Source organism: Buteo buteo, chromosome 20, assembly GCF_964188355.1.
Source record: "Buteo buteo chromosome 20, bButBut1.hap1.1, whole genome shotgun sequence".
Lineage (NCBI taxonomy): Eukaryota > Metazoa > Chordata > Aves > Accipitriformes > Accipitridae > Buteo > Buteo buteo.
The window spans coordinates 2,755,717-2,771,913 of NC_134190.1; the positions used below are offsets into that span (position 1 = coordinate 2,755,717).

Consider the following 16,197-nt stretch of genomic DNA (forward strand, 5'->3'; position numbering starts at 1 on the left):
AAATGCTTTTGGTATATGATTTGCACAAATGTTGCAAACACCGTTCCTGTAAGCAGCACTGCTGGTGGTGATAACAACGGAGAAACTTTAGGGAGAGAGAAAGGAAAGAGCTGACAGCCTCACACAGAAAAGGTGAATGATGAAACTTTTTTCAGCCCTGATATAGTACGGTGGAACAGAAAAAGGGGGGTCCTTCGTCCTCTGACAAATATAAAACAGTGTGTTTATAATAAGAAGCTTAATTAAAAGATAGTTCGATCTCTTGCTTCCTCATCACTAAGCAGAAGGTGTACAGCAAATAATGCTGGTCTGTGCCTCAGCTCAAAATATGAAAAGAGCTGACTTGTAGTTTCCAACCTAAAAGGGGAGTCTGGGGCAGAATCAAGATTCTAGCTTTTAAAGCCCTAACCTCTGTGTTTCCTTATTTAATAAAAAAAAAAAATAAAACCAAAACAACCAACCAACCATTAAAAAAAAGTCCCCCAAAATAGTCAACAAAGCAAACCCCCCAACCTCAAGCATTTTGTTCACGGTACAATGAAATTCTTCTTAATTCTGTTTATCGCTTGGCATTGTCCTTTCATTACTGCAAAAAACCTTTTACTTCTGTCCATCCCCTGCACCCCATCCTAGGTAAATCTGGTTTTAGTTTTGAATCTCCTAAAGTGATCTTCGGCACCTTCCAGCCTCTATCTACCAAGTGCCCACTGATCTCTTTCCACACGCAATGCTTTCCAGGCTCCCTCCTGTCGCAGTCAAAAAGTGACAATTGCAGTCTTTGTTAAAAATCTCATGACTTAAAAATTGTCTGATTAAGCTCAAGCTTATTCTTCCAAAAACTCGTCCTTGAGCAAGAATTGGCTTTGAAGAGCTACATGTGGAAAAAAAGGCTTTTCATGAAGTTAGGAGGGAGGGGTGAAATAACACTTTTAATGGAAACTATTTGAAATGCTTAGCTACAGGATCTCTATAGCAGACACGTATAGGTACAGCTGCTGAGGTAGATACACACTCTTAATCTACATGCAGGGCGTAAATCTTTGTAAATGGGATTATTGGAGAATTTGTCAGAGGAAAGGACGTGGTCCGAAATGTCTCTGTAGGTGACAGAAAATCCCTACGACAGTACGGCGACGGTGCCCAGGTCTGTGTTGCAATATAACCGCGACTGCTCTGTCCTGCCCGGATCTTAAACCTTGCTTCTGCTCAAGTTTGGTTAAATGACCAGAGAAATGTCCTATTCCATATAAGAATGCATATCATTGGCTATGTAATGCTGGATGGAGGATGTTGGAGGTCTGGTTTTATTGGGTAAGTAAGCGGAGGTTATGAGTGAGCGGGGGGGAAAGGGGGAGCTGGAGAAGCTCAACTACTGTCTATCAGGGGACACAGCAGTTAAAGACAGGACTGAAGAATGACAACTTTGGGATGCTGTACAGCAGTAAGGGGTGTCCATCAAAAACTGAAGTAGGAAGTTTTCTTCGGCAGCGGTCTGACAGGAACGTCTACCCGGAGTCAGATTTCAGAGCTGGAGCAGTGCGTTGCAGTGAGTCACACAGAGCCTGAGAGCTGCCTTTGTTCCACTTGTGTCTGAACGTTGGAGGAGAAACAGCAGGCTCCAGTTTTTATTAACTTCTTATTTTCATAAGCATAAAACTCATGTGCACTGAACGTTTTCCTCACTCGAGGTCTTTCAACTGACTTTCAAAAAATGCTCTCATGGTAAGAACTCTCACTTCTAAATTTTACTTTTTCTCCCCCCCCCCCCCCCTTGTGCTTCTGTATTACACTCTTTGGTCTCATTCTTTTCCACCCCCCCACCCCTTTTTTTTTTTTTTTGGCACACCTGCTCCAGGCATGCCTGGTGGACCTGGGACTTGCTGCTACTGCTCTTTGGCTTGTCAATCCATGCTGGTTCAGCAGCTCAGATCATAGAAGGTAAGACTTCTCCAAATCACATCTATAAGTTGAGAGTAAGGGTTAATTTTAAGATACGCTTTCCTAATATGGAAAGAGACTCTACATTTCAGATCTTCATTTTCTCTGCTGCTTACTGTTCTTCATGTCATATAGGGAAGCTGCTGCAAGTTAAGAACTTAAATTGCCATTCATTCTGGAACAGGGAAAATAAGTATGTTGGTTCCCCAGCTGTAAGGCAGCCTCTCATGCCTGCTCTCTCAATATTCTTCAGAGTGTAATAATCGAGAGAAAGTACTTCAAAGAAAAGAAGAATACTGAATGTTTTTGGGTGTATCACATCAGAGAAAGGTAGCAGAAAGCAATTAGGATAGATGTATGTGTCACTCTGGAGATATCAGGAATGTGCCAGGCACGGTGTGAGTGCAAAGACACAGATGTGATGCTTGCTCCAGTGTGCAGAGATTTCTCCTGGTAAGTGTCTGAGAAAATTGTGATTTTCAGATCTCTTGAGTTAAATGTTTAGTTGTACCAGCCGAGCCTTTATGGACTTTCAGTGAAAAGTCTTTCTGTAATTGCAGATCGTATGTTCTTGTAACAGAGCCAAATCCCTCAGCAGCTCTGGAAGACATAACCTCAAATTTAACTTAAGAGAGAGAACATTGATTTTAAAGTTTACATGTAATTTTGAGGAAAGTGAAAATGCTTCGTGTATTACTTCTCCATTATGAGCAATGATACTTATGTCAGAAAGTGTTTTTTTACTATCTTATGAAAAATAGTCTGAATTTGTTATGTAAATGACTGCTAGATAACTATGTGATAGGAGCATTAGAAATTATTGAAGGGAAGTAGATATTGCACATGAAGACTTTAATGTTACTCAGAATGTTTATTTCCTTTTTAACTGACACTGCCATAGAATAGATGGTGCGCCTAAGACCCAAAGCTCTAGGTAGTTATTTCAGTAGGAGAAAAAGCCACAAATGAGTTATCACTAACAAATGCTGTAAGTGCTGTCATGGTTTAACCCCGGCCAGCAACTAAGCACCACGCAGCTACTCACTCACTTCCCCCCCACCCAATGGGATGGGGAAGAGAATCGGGAAAAAAAAGTAGAACTCATGGGTTGAGATGAGAAATATGTAATGCCATATTACAGATCATTAATTAAGGAAACAAACCGGAACCAGCTATTAGAATGAGGAAAATATTAATGTATGTCTGAAGAGTGGCAGAAATACAGTATATTACGTATACAGTGGAGATAAATCTGTTGCATCAGGTGAAAATGTTTTTCTTGAGCTGATGAATGACAGTGCATGTGGTCGTTTAACCTGGCAGGCAGCTAATCACCACGCAGCCGCTTGCACGCTCCCGCCCAGTGGGATGGGGCAGAGAATTGGAAAAAAGGTAAAACTTGTGGGTTGAGATGAAGACAGTTCAGTGGGACAGAAAATGAAGGGAAAATATTAATAATAATTATAAAAGAATATACAAAACAAGTGACGCACAATGCAATTGCTCACCACCCGCTGACCAATGGCCAAACAGTCCCCAAGCAGTGGCCACCACCCCCCGGCCATCTCCCCCCATTTTTAATGTTCAGCGTGATGTCATATGGTCTGGAATACCCCTTTGGCCAGTTTGGGTCAGCTGCCCTGGCTGTGTCCCCTCCCAGCTCCTTGTGCCCCTCCAGCCTTCTTGCTGGTGGGGTGGGGTGAGAAGCTGAAAAGCCCTTGGCTCTAAGTACCGCTCAGCAACAACTAAAACATCAGTGTGTTATCAACATTATTCTCATCCTAAATCCAAAACACAACACTGTTCCAGCTACTAGGAAGAAAATTAACTCTTTCCCAGCTGAAACCAGGACAGTGCAATGCAATGAGTGACATCTGGACAGGAGAGAACCAAATTTTGGCACACAGAAGTTAATAAGCAGAAGCTCATTAAAACTACAAGCACAGTGTTAAAAAGAACAAATATTTTTTTGACACACAATTTCTTTTTCAGTGGATCTATGCCAGTTTCTATTACCTGAAGCTTTGGTTCTTTTAATATCCTACCCTTTGAAAGTCATATCAGACATCAGAAGTAGGAAAGATAACCCCTACTGATACAGGACAGTTTTTTTCCTGTGCAGAATCTTATTACTGCTGGAAGGACTCTTAACCTTACCAAGAATGAAGTGGGGTTATGCAAGTCTCCTTAGACCACTAGAGACCTGGAGACAGTTCCAGGAATGTGCTCCTTCATGATTGTCCTAGCCTAATACTCTTTCCTACGCATTTGTCTGTTCCCAAAAGCTTACTAATTTTTTTTTAAACACCTGATTTTTTAAGTGCCTGATGTAATAGGGATCTCATGCTTTCTATTCCACATCGGACTATGTTATAAGCAATGTTTTCCTGATGCTTGTTTTAAATGTTTTCACCTTCTGAAATCAGGTGTTGAGCGCTAGAAATAGGAATAATCTTCCTTTCTTGATGGTGCTGCAAATACATGAACGATATAAATTCTCCCTGTAACTACTGAAGAGGTATACACTTCAAATCTTTTAGTCTAACTATTGCAGAAATAACCTCTTTTTCCTTTCCCACAGTTCCTTTTAGTAATAGAGTGCACAGAAATAAATTGTGTATTTAAGACGAAAATGTTTGGAGACTCAGGGAGATGAATTGCCCCTCTGGTATTCAGGCCTTTTGCTGCTAAACTGATGCTTTGTCCAGCGTCTATTTTGTCACTGTCTCCTTTAAGATTACTGCTTTCCAGGATTCTCCAGCCCATTGAATATTGCTGCTCTGCTTTTCTGATGGCTGACCTCTCCTCTGTCTCCCCATAGCACATATTTATATCTCTAAATTCCTTTTTATATAAGAGGAACTGGGAATGAGTAAACATGGTTTTAGAGGAACAGCGCAGGTGCCTTCTGCTGTAGCCTTGTGCAGGCTCTATGCAAAAGGAAAAAAACACCTTGAGATGTTCTTGTGTTGGTTAAATAATGTCAAGAAAATGGCTCATGGATTATATTATTCACTGAGGGATGGGGACGGAGTAACTTATTTTTTACAGACCTGCAGACAAAGCAGTGACCTTCAGAGAATTTAGAGGAGGAAAGTTTGTCATCTTTGCCTTCACCATCAGACAACCGCTTCAGTGAGGTCTAGTGAATTTGGTTACTGGTATGTGATTAGGCAGCTGTAGCCTTGTCTTCTTGTTTTTCCCAGGGGAGCACCAAATTGTGGAGGGGGTTTGGAGGGTGCAGATAAAAAAGAAAGCCTTGGCAGCCCTCTGGCAGAGGGCTTGAGCTCTGCCACGTCTTTGTGAGAGATGTTAGAAAGATAAGTTAGAAAATTTTCATCAGTTTCCTATCAGAAAAAGTGTTTTGACCAAGTCTTGTTCTTCTTGAGGAAATTATATAATTATGGACAGTTCCTACAGAGAAGGAGGAAACAAACTGAAAGGATGGTGGGAAAGTGCAGGGGGGGGAATTCACATGGCAGTCGTGGAAATTGTTTGAGAACTTCTGGGTTTTACTTTAGCTTCAGTGAACTTGTGTGAAGCTAGGACTTTTGTTTCAGTAGAAGTGTTGTTTTAATTTCCAAATTCTAGACTATCTGACTGCTGCTTTCATTGTAAAATGGGACAGACAATAAAACAGAGTATTTAAAACCTTATATTTAAAATCATGAGTTACTAATTCACAGTACCAGCTGAAACCTCTTCTTGATCAAAAAGACATCTGTTTAGCATGTTAAAATGAAGTTAGATATCTGTTATGTAATTTGTAGATCAAGCTATGTGTTGTGACAGAATGCAAAAAAAAATTGAAATATTTCATTCAGAATTTTAAAATTCTCTTGCATGTTCTGCAAATTGATGGGATTTGGTCATTGTTTCACCAAAACTCTTAAGAAATACTTGGATCTTGCTTTAGAGTGAAACTGAACAGAAGTTCTGAAACCTCAGCAGTTCCTGTGAGTTAGAATTCTGAATTTTTACTAACTCTCTTGGAAGGTTTTAGTCCCTTTTTCTGCAGCTAACATTGCACATGTACAAAAAGGTAAGGAATAATATGCCTTCTTCTTCTTCACACAAACACAGTGTCATGTGAACTATGGAGCGTTTTTGCAGTTTTTCTCCTGTGTTCATGAAAATTGCCCAAATATAGTACCCTATTCTACTTGGGTATGCGTGGGAGGGTTAAAGATATGTTGGTGTCTTAATAAATTACTTCATCATTTCTCCCTTGTTCAAATGACAATTAAGCATGTATCTATCTGTACATAAAAGTGTAGTCTGTCTTATTCTATCTGGTATTGCCTTGCGGTGCATGTACTTGGCCTTTAATTACACCTGATAATGTATCTTGATTTACATTGATTACCCTGGCTGTTTTTTCCATGTTGCTCTGCATCTTCAGCCACAAATTAAGTTAATGAATAGAAGGTGCTCAGAACATAGTCCTGAACATGCTGGTACTCAGGTTGTGGACAGAACTAAAGCTATCAAATCTGAATGCTAACCCTGCTAAAGTCTGAATGAGAGAGAGTTGTCCCTATGACTTGCTCTAGCCTCTCACAAAAGTCATATTTATTCTTCTAGGCTACCTAGGCATTTATCAGCGTTTTTCAGTTCCTGGCATTCAAATCAGCGCACGCCTTTAAAAAAAAAAATAGAAAAAAATTGTTTAAATGTATGTGGTTCTGCAGTTTGTATTATATTTATGTGCTCTAAAAGAAGCTTTACAAATTTCTTATTGACATCTGGGTTTTATTATTAGCCAAGCTGAACAGCGCTTTCTTGCCCTAAGTAACATGCTCAGTAATAGTTTACATAAAGTAAATATTTGTGTCTTTCCTTGGCTCTCTGTACACAGAATGGCTGTCATTAGGCTGTTGACATAAACTTTGCACTCATGACCTGCTGAGTTTAATGGAGGAATCCTGAATTATTGACGTTCATTGGCTGTTGGTCAACTGGTGTGATTCGCACACTTTTCTTCACAATGAGCCAACGTAATGAGTGTAAATAAATTTGTACATACACTTAAAAACTTGTTTCTATCGAGTAATTACTGTATGTGCTTTGAGTGTGAAATGTGTCCAATCACTCTGACTTACGTGGTGATAGGGACGGCTCAGTCAATTCTTTCCTAAGACAGGACACAATTGCAGTAGTGCTCATCTGTATGGAGTGCAGTATTTTGTAAAGATAACTTAGATGGCACTATATCCTCTTGTGTCAGACTGAGCATTTGGACATCATCAAACTGTGCTTGAGCCTAAACTGTAGAAGCCACTGTGTATCTTTCAGAGGTGTCTTCAGGCTGTTACCAGCTGTTGTGCATGTTTTTAATGTGGAGCTAAGTCTGATTTCATAGTTGATAAAATGCCTTTCCATGCAAAACATAGTTAATTTATTACAGAAAATCAGTTGGGTTCAGTCAGGGTCATTTGTATGAGTGGCTGAAGAGATTGAAAATACCAGTAGAACAAACCTGATTTAGTAAATTTGTTCCATTTTGTCACTTTTCTAAATGGATTAGTTTTCTGTGTAGTACCCTCTACATGCTAATTCACTTGGACAATAAACACATGGTTGCAAAGCTACTTTACCAGGCAACAGAAGATTTTTTGGGGCCTTTTTTAAGGCCTTTTTTGAGGCCTCAGAAGGGAAAACCAGCTGGGGTGGCTATAGCATTATAATGGCTGTCTTCATTTTCTCTCTGAAGGCGTCCTGGTCACACTGGAAGCCCACAGTAAGCAGTTGTTTCCATGATCCGAATAGAACTTAAAATCTCAATTGTGCTTGCATTTGCCACTAAATGGTGTTTGAAGGACCTGCTCTGCTGAGAAAGGCCATACCAAAATACTTCCATGCTGTGTTGTTCTGGCTCAGCTGTAGACAACGCAACACAAGGAATTTCTTGAAAGAAGTCTTAGTGGTCTCCTGAGTGTTTAAATGCATATACATCTGTTTGGGCACTGCCATGCCCACTCACAGATTTCCCACAGCCTTGTACTATAGCTCTGTTACTCACTTTGGGTCCTATGCAGCAGCTGCTGTGTAAAAACTGCTAGTCCCAGGTACTCCAGGTACTTCTGGTAGTACCCGCTAACAAGCATCAATTTAATTAAAATGTTTCATCTGTGATTTACTTCTTACATGTTAAGGACAATGCCTGGTCTTCATGATCTTGGTTAGGTACTGAACTACCCGCTCCTTGCTACAGAAGTGAATGGATGACTGGAGAGAACATGAAATACTGCTTGAAGTGGCTAGGAGTAGTTAACAGAATACAGTGATTTACACCATGTGCATAAGAATAGCCTTGGCTTGTTTGGTTCAAGCAGGTGAACACAGACACAAATACAGATTTCAGCTGCAAGCTGCTATTTCAATAAACGAGCAGTGAAAGGGAAGATTTGATTGCACTATTTCTGTTTGGGATTTTCAAATGGTTCCGGAGAACTTTTTTCTTATTCTAACATGTTGATTTCCAAATCAAATACTTGTTTTGGAGGCTGCCTGTCCCTTTGGCTGTGATTTCTTCCCATTTGGTGTGTGAGCTGTGGATTGGTTTGGTTTTTCTCATAGTGGTATCTCAAATTTGACCAAATTCATGCAGTAGCTTTGCCAATTTACACAGTGTGCCTTGGCTAAAAAGGCAGCAAATTGTGCAGTTTGGTGAAATCTGATTATTTCAGATGTCATTAATGTTACCCATTTATGAGAGGATGTCTATTTACCACCACTATTTCTAGGTCACCAAACAATCTTTTCCCATTTGGCCAAGCCACACAATTACAGCAGGTTTTAAAACCCAACAAAATTAGCCAGCAATTTGGACTGTGGTGAATTCTATCCACATAATCTTCCTGTCTCTAGTAGCTCCTGTTTCCAAACATGGAAAGTCACAGACATTGCAGATACTAGAGTGCAGGTGGAATTCTCTCAAAGAATGAGTAAAATGGGCAAACCCTAATTTTAATGTATTTGCATATGAGGAGTGTGAAACAACAGATGTATTATTCAGTATACCTTCTGGTGAGAAAGCCTTGGAAAAAGCAACAGACAGGGCTGAATGTGCCCTGCCAAAGAATTGCAGTATTTTAAATGAGTATCTGTCTCACAGCCCAATCATAGAAGAACCAGGGTCTGAACCAAGTTTTTTCTGAGGGGTTCTGCAAGGAACCAGGGTTTTCTGGAGGCATTCAAGCATGTTTCATTCCAAACATTCAATCGATGAAGGCCTGAAGCTGGTAATGGTGATTCAGTGATAAGATTTTAATTTGAACTGCACGATCATTTATGGTCTTTTGCTTCATCTTCAGTACAGAAAATAGAATACTAACAAGAATGGGCTTTGACCAGCTTGTTCTATGCTGGGGTATCTCCAGGGTCTTATGACTCCAGGTCTACCTCCACTGCTGCCACTGAATTCACTTTTTGCTGTGATCAGTTCCTACCATTGCAACTTATAACTGCTCAGTTAGCATTAACTTCCAGTCCTATTTGTGGCATATCTTTCTCTGAACTGTGAAATCACAGTTTCATGCATAGTCAGGAGGTCTGACTGTGCTTCTTTGGAAATCTGAATATAACTTTTGACTTTCTCTACTTTTTTTGGTGGTCAGTGACATTATATTGCATTATATTGCATGGTCATTGCATTTTATATCCACTTCCCTTCTTACAGCTGACACACATTACCTAACTCAAGAACAGAAGCCACCTAGAAATAATTTTAATTTTGTGCTGCCTGCTAAAGAGTAAGGTGGTGACTCTTGAGAGAAAAGAATATTGCTCCAAGACATGCTTCAGAGTTTCCTATAAGCACTAGCTGTGTTGTGTGGATATTCTGAATCGCCCATAACTGGGGTTTACTGCAAAACAGTTTCAGAACATCAACCAGTGTGGCATCCAAGTTGTGATTCATCTCTGGTGATTTTTCTTATGACTAAACTCAAACAGTAGAAGGAAGCATACAAGAGGTGGAAACAGGCTCAGGTGGCATGGCAGAAATATAGAGACACTGTCTGAGACTACAGTAGTGAGGTCAGGAAAGCCAAAGCCCATGTGGAATTAAATCTAGCAAGCAAAGTGAAGAGCAACAAGAAGGGCTTCTATGGGTATACCAGCAGCAAAAAGAAGACTAGAGAAAATGTGGACCTGCTGCTGAATGGGGCAAGGAACCTGGTGACAGGGGCATGGAAACACCCAAAGCACTCAATGCCTTTTTTGCCTCGCTTTTTACTGGTAGGATTTCCCTTCAGGAAACTGAGCCCCTGCACCCACTGGGAAAGTCTGGGGCAGTGAATATTTACCTTCCGCTGAGGAGGACTGAGTGAGGGAACACTGAAACCAGATGGACATACGCAAGTCCATGGGACCTGATGGGACGTGTCTATGAGGGCTCATCAAGCTGGCTGATGTCATTGAGATAGGACTCTTGATTATCTTTGGAAGATCCTGGTGATCAGGAGAGTTCCTGAGGATGGGAAGGAAGCCAATATCATTCCTAATACCAAGAAGGGCAAGGAGCAGGATCTGGGGAACTGCAGGTTGATCAGCTCACCTCAGTCCCTGGGAAGGTGTGGGAGCACATAATCGTGGAATCCATTCCCAGAGCCAGTAAGGACAAGGAGATTAGGAGTAGTCAGCACATATTTGTGAAGGGGAAAATCGTGCCCAAGAACATCAGTACCTTTTTGCAATGGAATGACAAGCTCAGTGGGTGAGGGAAAGACAGTTGATATTTGTGGTCTTGACTTGTACAAGGCTTTCAACGCTGTCTCCTGTAACATCCACATTGATAAACTCATGAAGTATGGACTAGATAAGTGGACAGTGGACAGTGAGGTGGATTGACAACTGTCTGAACTATATGTACTTGAAGGGGTATAATCAGCAGTATGAAATCCAGCTGGATGCCAGTGTACCCTGTGGTGTGTACTGAGACCAACACTTATTAACATCTTCATTAACAACATGGATAATGGATAGACTGCACCCTCAGCAAGTTTGCAGATGACACAAAAACTGGGAGAAGTAGTTGATACATGGGATGGTTGTGCTGCCATTCAGAGAGACCTTGACAGACTGGAAAAATGTATCGACGGAAACGTCCTGAAGTTCAGCAAAGGAAAATACCAAGTCCTGCACCTGGTGAGGATTAACCTAGTACAAGCTGGGGTAGGACTGGCTGGAAAGTAGCCTTGCTGAAAAGGACTTGGAGGTTTTTGTGGACAAGCTTATCATGAACCGGCAATGTACCCTGTGGCAAAGAAGGCCAAGAGGACCGCAGGCTGTGTTTGGAAAAGCATAGGCAGCAGGAGGAGGGAAGTGATCCTTCCCTTCCTCCCAGTGGTGAGGCCACACCTGGAGTACTGTGTCCAGCTCTGGGCTTCCCAGTTTAGGAGAGACACGGACATACCGGACAAGTCCAGCAAAGGGCAACTGAAGTAAATAAAGGTTTGGAATGTCTGCCTTAGAGCAGCAGTCTGCTGAATCTGCTCCAGTTGATCAATGTCTTTCTTTTACTGGGGTCCCAAAACCAGATGCAGTGTTCTACATGGGGTCCAATGAGTGTCAAGGAAAGGGGAATCATCTTTCCCCTCCCGCTGCTAGCTGTGCTCCTGTCATTACAGCCAACGATGCTGTTGGTGGGCTTTGCTGCTTTGCTGGCTCATGTTGAGTGTGCTGCCTACCAGGACCCCCGTGTCCTTTTCCCCAGACCTGTTCCTCAGCCTGTATTCTTGCAGAGTTCTTCCTTGACCGGTGCGGGATTTTACATTCATCCTTGTTGAATTTTACAAGATTCCTGTTGTCCCATTCCTTCGGCCTTTCTAGTTCCCTCTAGAAGGCAGCCCTGCCCCATAGCACATCAATTGCTCCTTCTCTCACCCTCCACCCCCCAGTGTCACCTCCAAATTTCATGAGTCCACTGCATTGCCTTCTCAAGCCACTGGTAAAGACGTTAAACGGGACAGATCCCAGAGCAGACTCCTGTGGTCCGCTTGTTACCTCAAGGTAGAGAATGACCCATTAATCACTACCCTCCGAGCCCAGCCATCCAACCAGTTATTTACCCATGCAGCTGCCTGCCTGTTCAGAGTTACACTTCTTAACCTGGATAGAAGAAGATTGTATCAATGCTTGCAGAAGGGTTAGGATGGCTGAGTGGCATTCTGGTTTTAATGGGTTAATAATCTGGTTAATTACTGAGTTATGTATCTAAATAAGAGTTACCAAGACTGGCTCTTCTGTGCTATTCAGAACAAAGGACCGAGCTAGACTTCTGGACTTCTGTGTACATACCTATTCATATCAGTGTAGGGACCTGGAGCTTAATGTTACAGCACATGGTAGTGTAAAAACCTGAAGTTCAGCTGCATTATCCTCTTGCAAACATAGGCTTCTACAAGCTGCAATGAGTCACTATATGCATAAGAAGATACACTTTATTTTTAGAGCTTTGTTTTCTTTCTTTCTTTCAGTGACCAAACAGTCAAACTTCTGAAGTGACAGAGAACTGAGTCTTCCATGTGAGACAAAATTGTGAGTGTTATCTAAGACAAAATACTCTGACAACTAAGATAGCCAGATTTAGAACTCAACAAATGCAATCAAAACTGACAGACCACGGACGTTTCTGAGTCCAGACTGAAATGTATGTGCGGACAGCACTCTCCTAGTGCATAAGGCACAGCTCCCAATAACTTTATGTGTAGATCTCAGAATCAAAGGTCCTAAAAGTGCTTTGTTTGCCTGAGAAAGATGAAGCTTAGAGTAAGCCATTTGGATTACATTATTTTGCAAGTGACAGTGGAATATGTGCAATATGGGCAGACAGAAGGCAAATAGCGCTGTTAGCTCAGAGAAGTCCATCATCAGTTTTGTGGCAAGAATACTACAGAAGACCTAAAGGCTGTCAATCTGACAATAGTATCTTTGATATGTTTCCAAATGTGTATGTATACGAGTAATAAATACCTGAAAAAGAAGCGCTTACCACTTCCCCCAAGGAAAGAAGATGGTGGAGGACAATTTGCTCCAAGTATTTTGCACTTGTTTTTTCAACAAAGTGTCTTTGAAACTTCAGAGCACATCTGTTATGTGCATTCAGTTTCTGTTTAGGAAATATTCTTTTCTCAGACTGTCATTATATAGTGTTCTACTTAGGTAAGCTGTTTAACTAGAAAATGCTCCATGATTTTTATGGGATACAAAGTAAGAGTCACCAGTTTTGTCCTGGGGAGCAATGGTGGAAGACCAAGAGAAGCTCAAAATTGCCTTGTAAGAAGCCAGAACTACCTCACTAAAGCTAAACAAACCAAACTGGAAGTGCCTGTTAATGCAAATGACTACCTGACAGCAAACTTACCTGAACATCTCAGGTAGAATGCAGTCCCATAATTAAAAGTGATCCCTGCAAAAATTTTAAGACTTGCTGAGCCATGAGCCATGCTCATGGGAAAAACAGGCACCTAGAAAGAGCAGATCTGTTTGGGGTGGGAGAGGAACTACATAGCTTTTCTAGATCTATTATTCTCTCTTCCTTGATGCTACCAAAGAAACTGAACAGATGATAGTAGGTATCAAGTTCTTTTTCCCCCACCATTATATGCATATACTGCATCATAATACATTTGATGTCTTAATTTGATAACTAACAGCTGTCATACTTAAGCATACACTGCAGTGTACATTGTTTCTTGAAATACGTTATTTAGAGTTGTTGCTGTTTGTCCCTGTGTTTCTTTCTGTCCCATAGAATACTTCTGGCTCAGTGCTGTTATGTTTCATTAGAAGGTATATCTTCAAGAGGCAAAGGGCTTTTTGTGGACAACCGAAACAAATGTACTAGTGGCTTGTTTAATTACTAGGCAGCAATGTGTATATGGTGGTCTACAAAGCAGAGTATGTAGTGGTGAAGAAAATGAGTGTAAGATCATGCAAAACCTAAGGCTTTTCTAGGAATTCTCTCATATTTGGAATTCCTAATATCAAAGTATTCATTGATCAGGCTCAATAATCCTCCTTGCCAGTCCATTGGCTGCATCACAGAATGAGGTGTGAGGGAACAGTCTCTCTCCACAGTATGGATCTTTATTGCTGCCATTCCACTTTGGTTAACTACATACTAACTTAATACCCTGCATCACTTCTGTGAATATGATTCTTTTTTCTTCTCAGAGGGCCAAAGTGTTAGCTTTTCTTAGTCTTCAGCTTTTCACAAGCTGTTCCAGCTCTATCTGTTTCAACACTTTGCCAAACCAACATAGCTCTTGACTCGGTAGGAGGAACCACTCATCTACAATGAATGCTCCACAGTAGTACTGCCATTTTGCGGTGCTTGTGAGTACGTATGTGTGAATCTAACCCTTTCCTGCCATTCACTGTAAAAAACAAGCAAACATTTCATCCTTTTCAGGGTAGCTGTGAATGTGGTTTAACACACATGGTCTGATTTTTTTTTTTTTTCTGTCTTTAGGGGTTTTTTTCAGATGTAATAACAGGAAAGGTATACGACACATGCAAGTTTTCTCAGCTGAAAAAATCTGGCTCTTGATCAAAATAACCTGTCAGTTATTGTAGTGAAATGGTATTAATGTAAAAACACCAATCTGAAAGAGTTTTGAATTTTTTATTAGAGTTCTATAATATATGATATATTAGTGTATAACTACATTTGTTTTTAACAAACAATACTTGACTGAACTCAAAATACTACTAAGGTGGCCTTATATTATAATCAAGACCTTGATTCTACATGTATATTTCTTGCTGTGTTTTTTTTCCGATGCACTTACATTGAAACACATATCTATCCTGAGATGCGACTCTGACAAATAAGTACCGCATGGCAATTTCCCGGCCTAGAGATATGATGAATGGGGAGGTGAGCGGGCATGGTGTTCAATATAAATCTGAACACGCTTAAAATTTAAAGGATGCATTCTCAGTGGAAAAATAAACAAATCACTAGTGACCTGAAGTATTGTACCTCCTTTTTACACTTCTCTTACAGAATTTCAAATGATAGAACAGAACAGTGGCAACTCTGTAACTGCTTTGCCCATGCCAGCTTTGAATTGTTCAACAAGGAGGTTTTCATAATTTCTCTTGAAATATTACCCTTCAGAAAACTAATTTTTTCTATGTTGATCAAAGATGCTTTTTATTTCCGAAAAAAGACATAACCAGTGGGAAAAGGCTGCTGCTCCAACTAGGAGTTAACGCAGACACCCCTGAGTATTTACAGTGTGTGCGTTAAATAAATACTTACTTAGCAGCTCTATGGGATACATATTTGTCTAAAGCTGGGTCAAAGAATGTACCCTTTTCCTTTTCCCTCTTCCCTCTTCCCTTTTCCTTTTTATCTTTTCCCTCGTCCCTTTTTCCTTTCCTCCTTCCCCTTCTCTGTTCTTCCCTCTCCCTTTTCCCTTTCCCTTTCCACTTCCCTTTCTCATTTTGTTTTGTTTTGAAGTTCTGTAAAATGCTTTTGGCAGAAAAAAACTTGGAGCAGAGCACAGGAATATGTTACGCTAACCCTATGACTTTTCCTCTTTCCTCGTGGCCCTGCTGATCATGAAGCTAAGTAAACAAGGCTCTTGTCCTCCCTTCTTAGGGGGCGGAGGTGAAGGATTTTTGAAATGTTAAGTGCATTCTTGTTCTCTGTCCTTTCAGGGGCTCATGGTCAGGCATACTATACCGACCACAAACCCTGTGCTCCATCCTTCTCTGCAGCTGTTGTACGCTGCTTCAGAAAGACCCCATCACAGCAACTACAGTAGTATTAAACGACTGACTTACAGAAAGGGAGGCCTTTGGGCATGTCCTTAGTATAGTATCTGACTAATCAGCTCACGTCCAGTCCATCAATCTGCCCCAGAAGGACTTAGTAACCTCCTCACTTGTTGTCCATTAATCTTAAGTATTGTTTCATCATGCACCATATTTTCTGCTCAGCAGCATGATGCTGAATAATCCTGACACATGTAAAATATCCTCCTGTTTTCATTCTAGTAGAGAAGTGGGGAGGCCAGTACCCTAACACTGGGGAACGGGAGCAGTCTCTGTTCAAAAGGATAAGCCTCAAATTACAACTTAATTTGAAAGTGAAACCCACATAGGGCTCTTGGGGCTGTGAGGATCCACAGCATATCCCACAAGCATTTGACATACGCGCCAGGACCCACAGAAGTCTGTGAAAGGCTTTCCAGTGACTTAAATAGGCTTTGAATTACGTAGGTGCTGTAGCTGAATTCCTAA

The 16,197-nt window shown here is 41.0% G+C and overlaps 1 protein-coding gene across 3 annotated transcripts in view; it reads left to right on the plus strand.

The window, feature by feature from the left end:
• Positions 1-1,510: 1,510 nt before the first annotated feature.
• The window catches only part of COL15A1 (collagen type XV alpha 1 chain), a 155,366-nt gene continuing 140,679 nt past the window's right edge, over positions 1,511-16,197 (plus strand). For 2 of the 3 annotated variants that reach the window (XM_075052254.1, XM_075052256.1), the window contains exons 1-2: positions 1,512-1,722; positions 1,856-1,938. In XM_075052254.1, coding sequence (XP_074908355.1) covers positions 1,712-1,722; positions 1,856-1,938 — 94 coding nt within the window. In that variant the 5' untranslated portion in view covers positions 1,512-1,711. Of the gene's footprint in view, positions 1,723-1,855; positions 1,939-16,197 lie in introns of all 3 variants that reach the window. The other variant, XM_075052255.1, reaches the window with a different exon arrangement.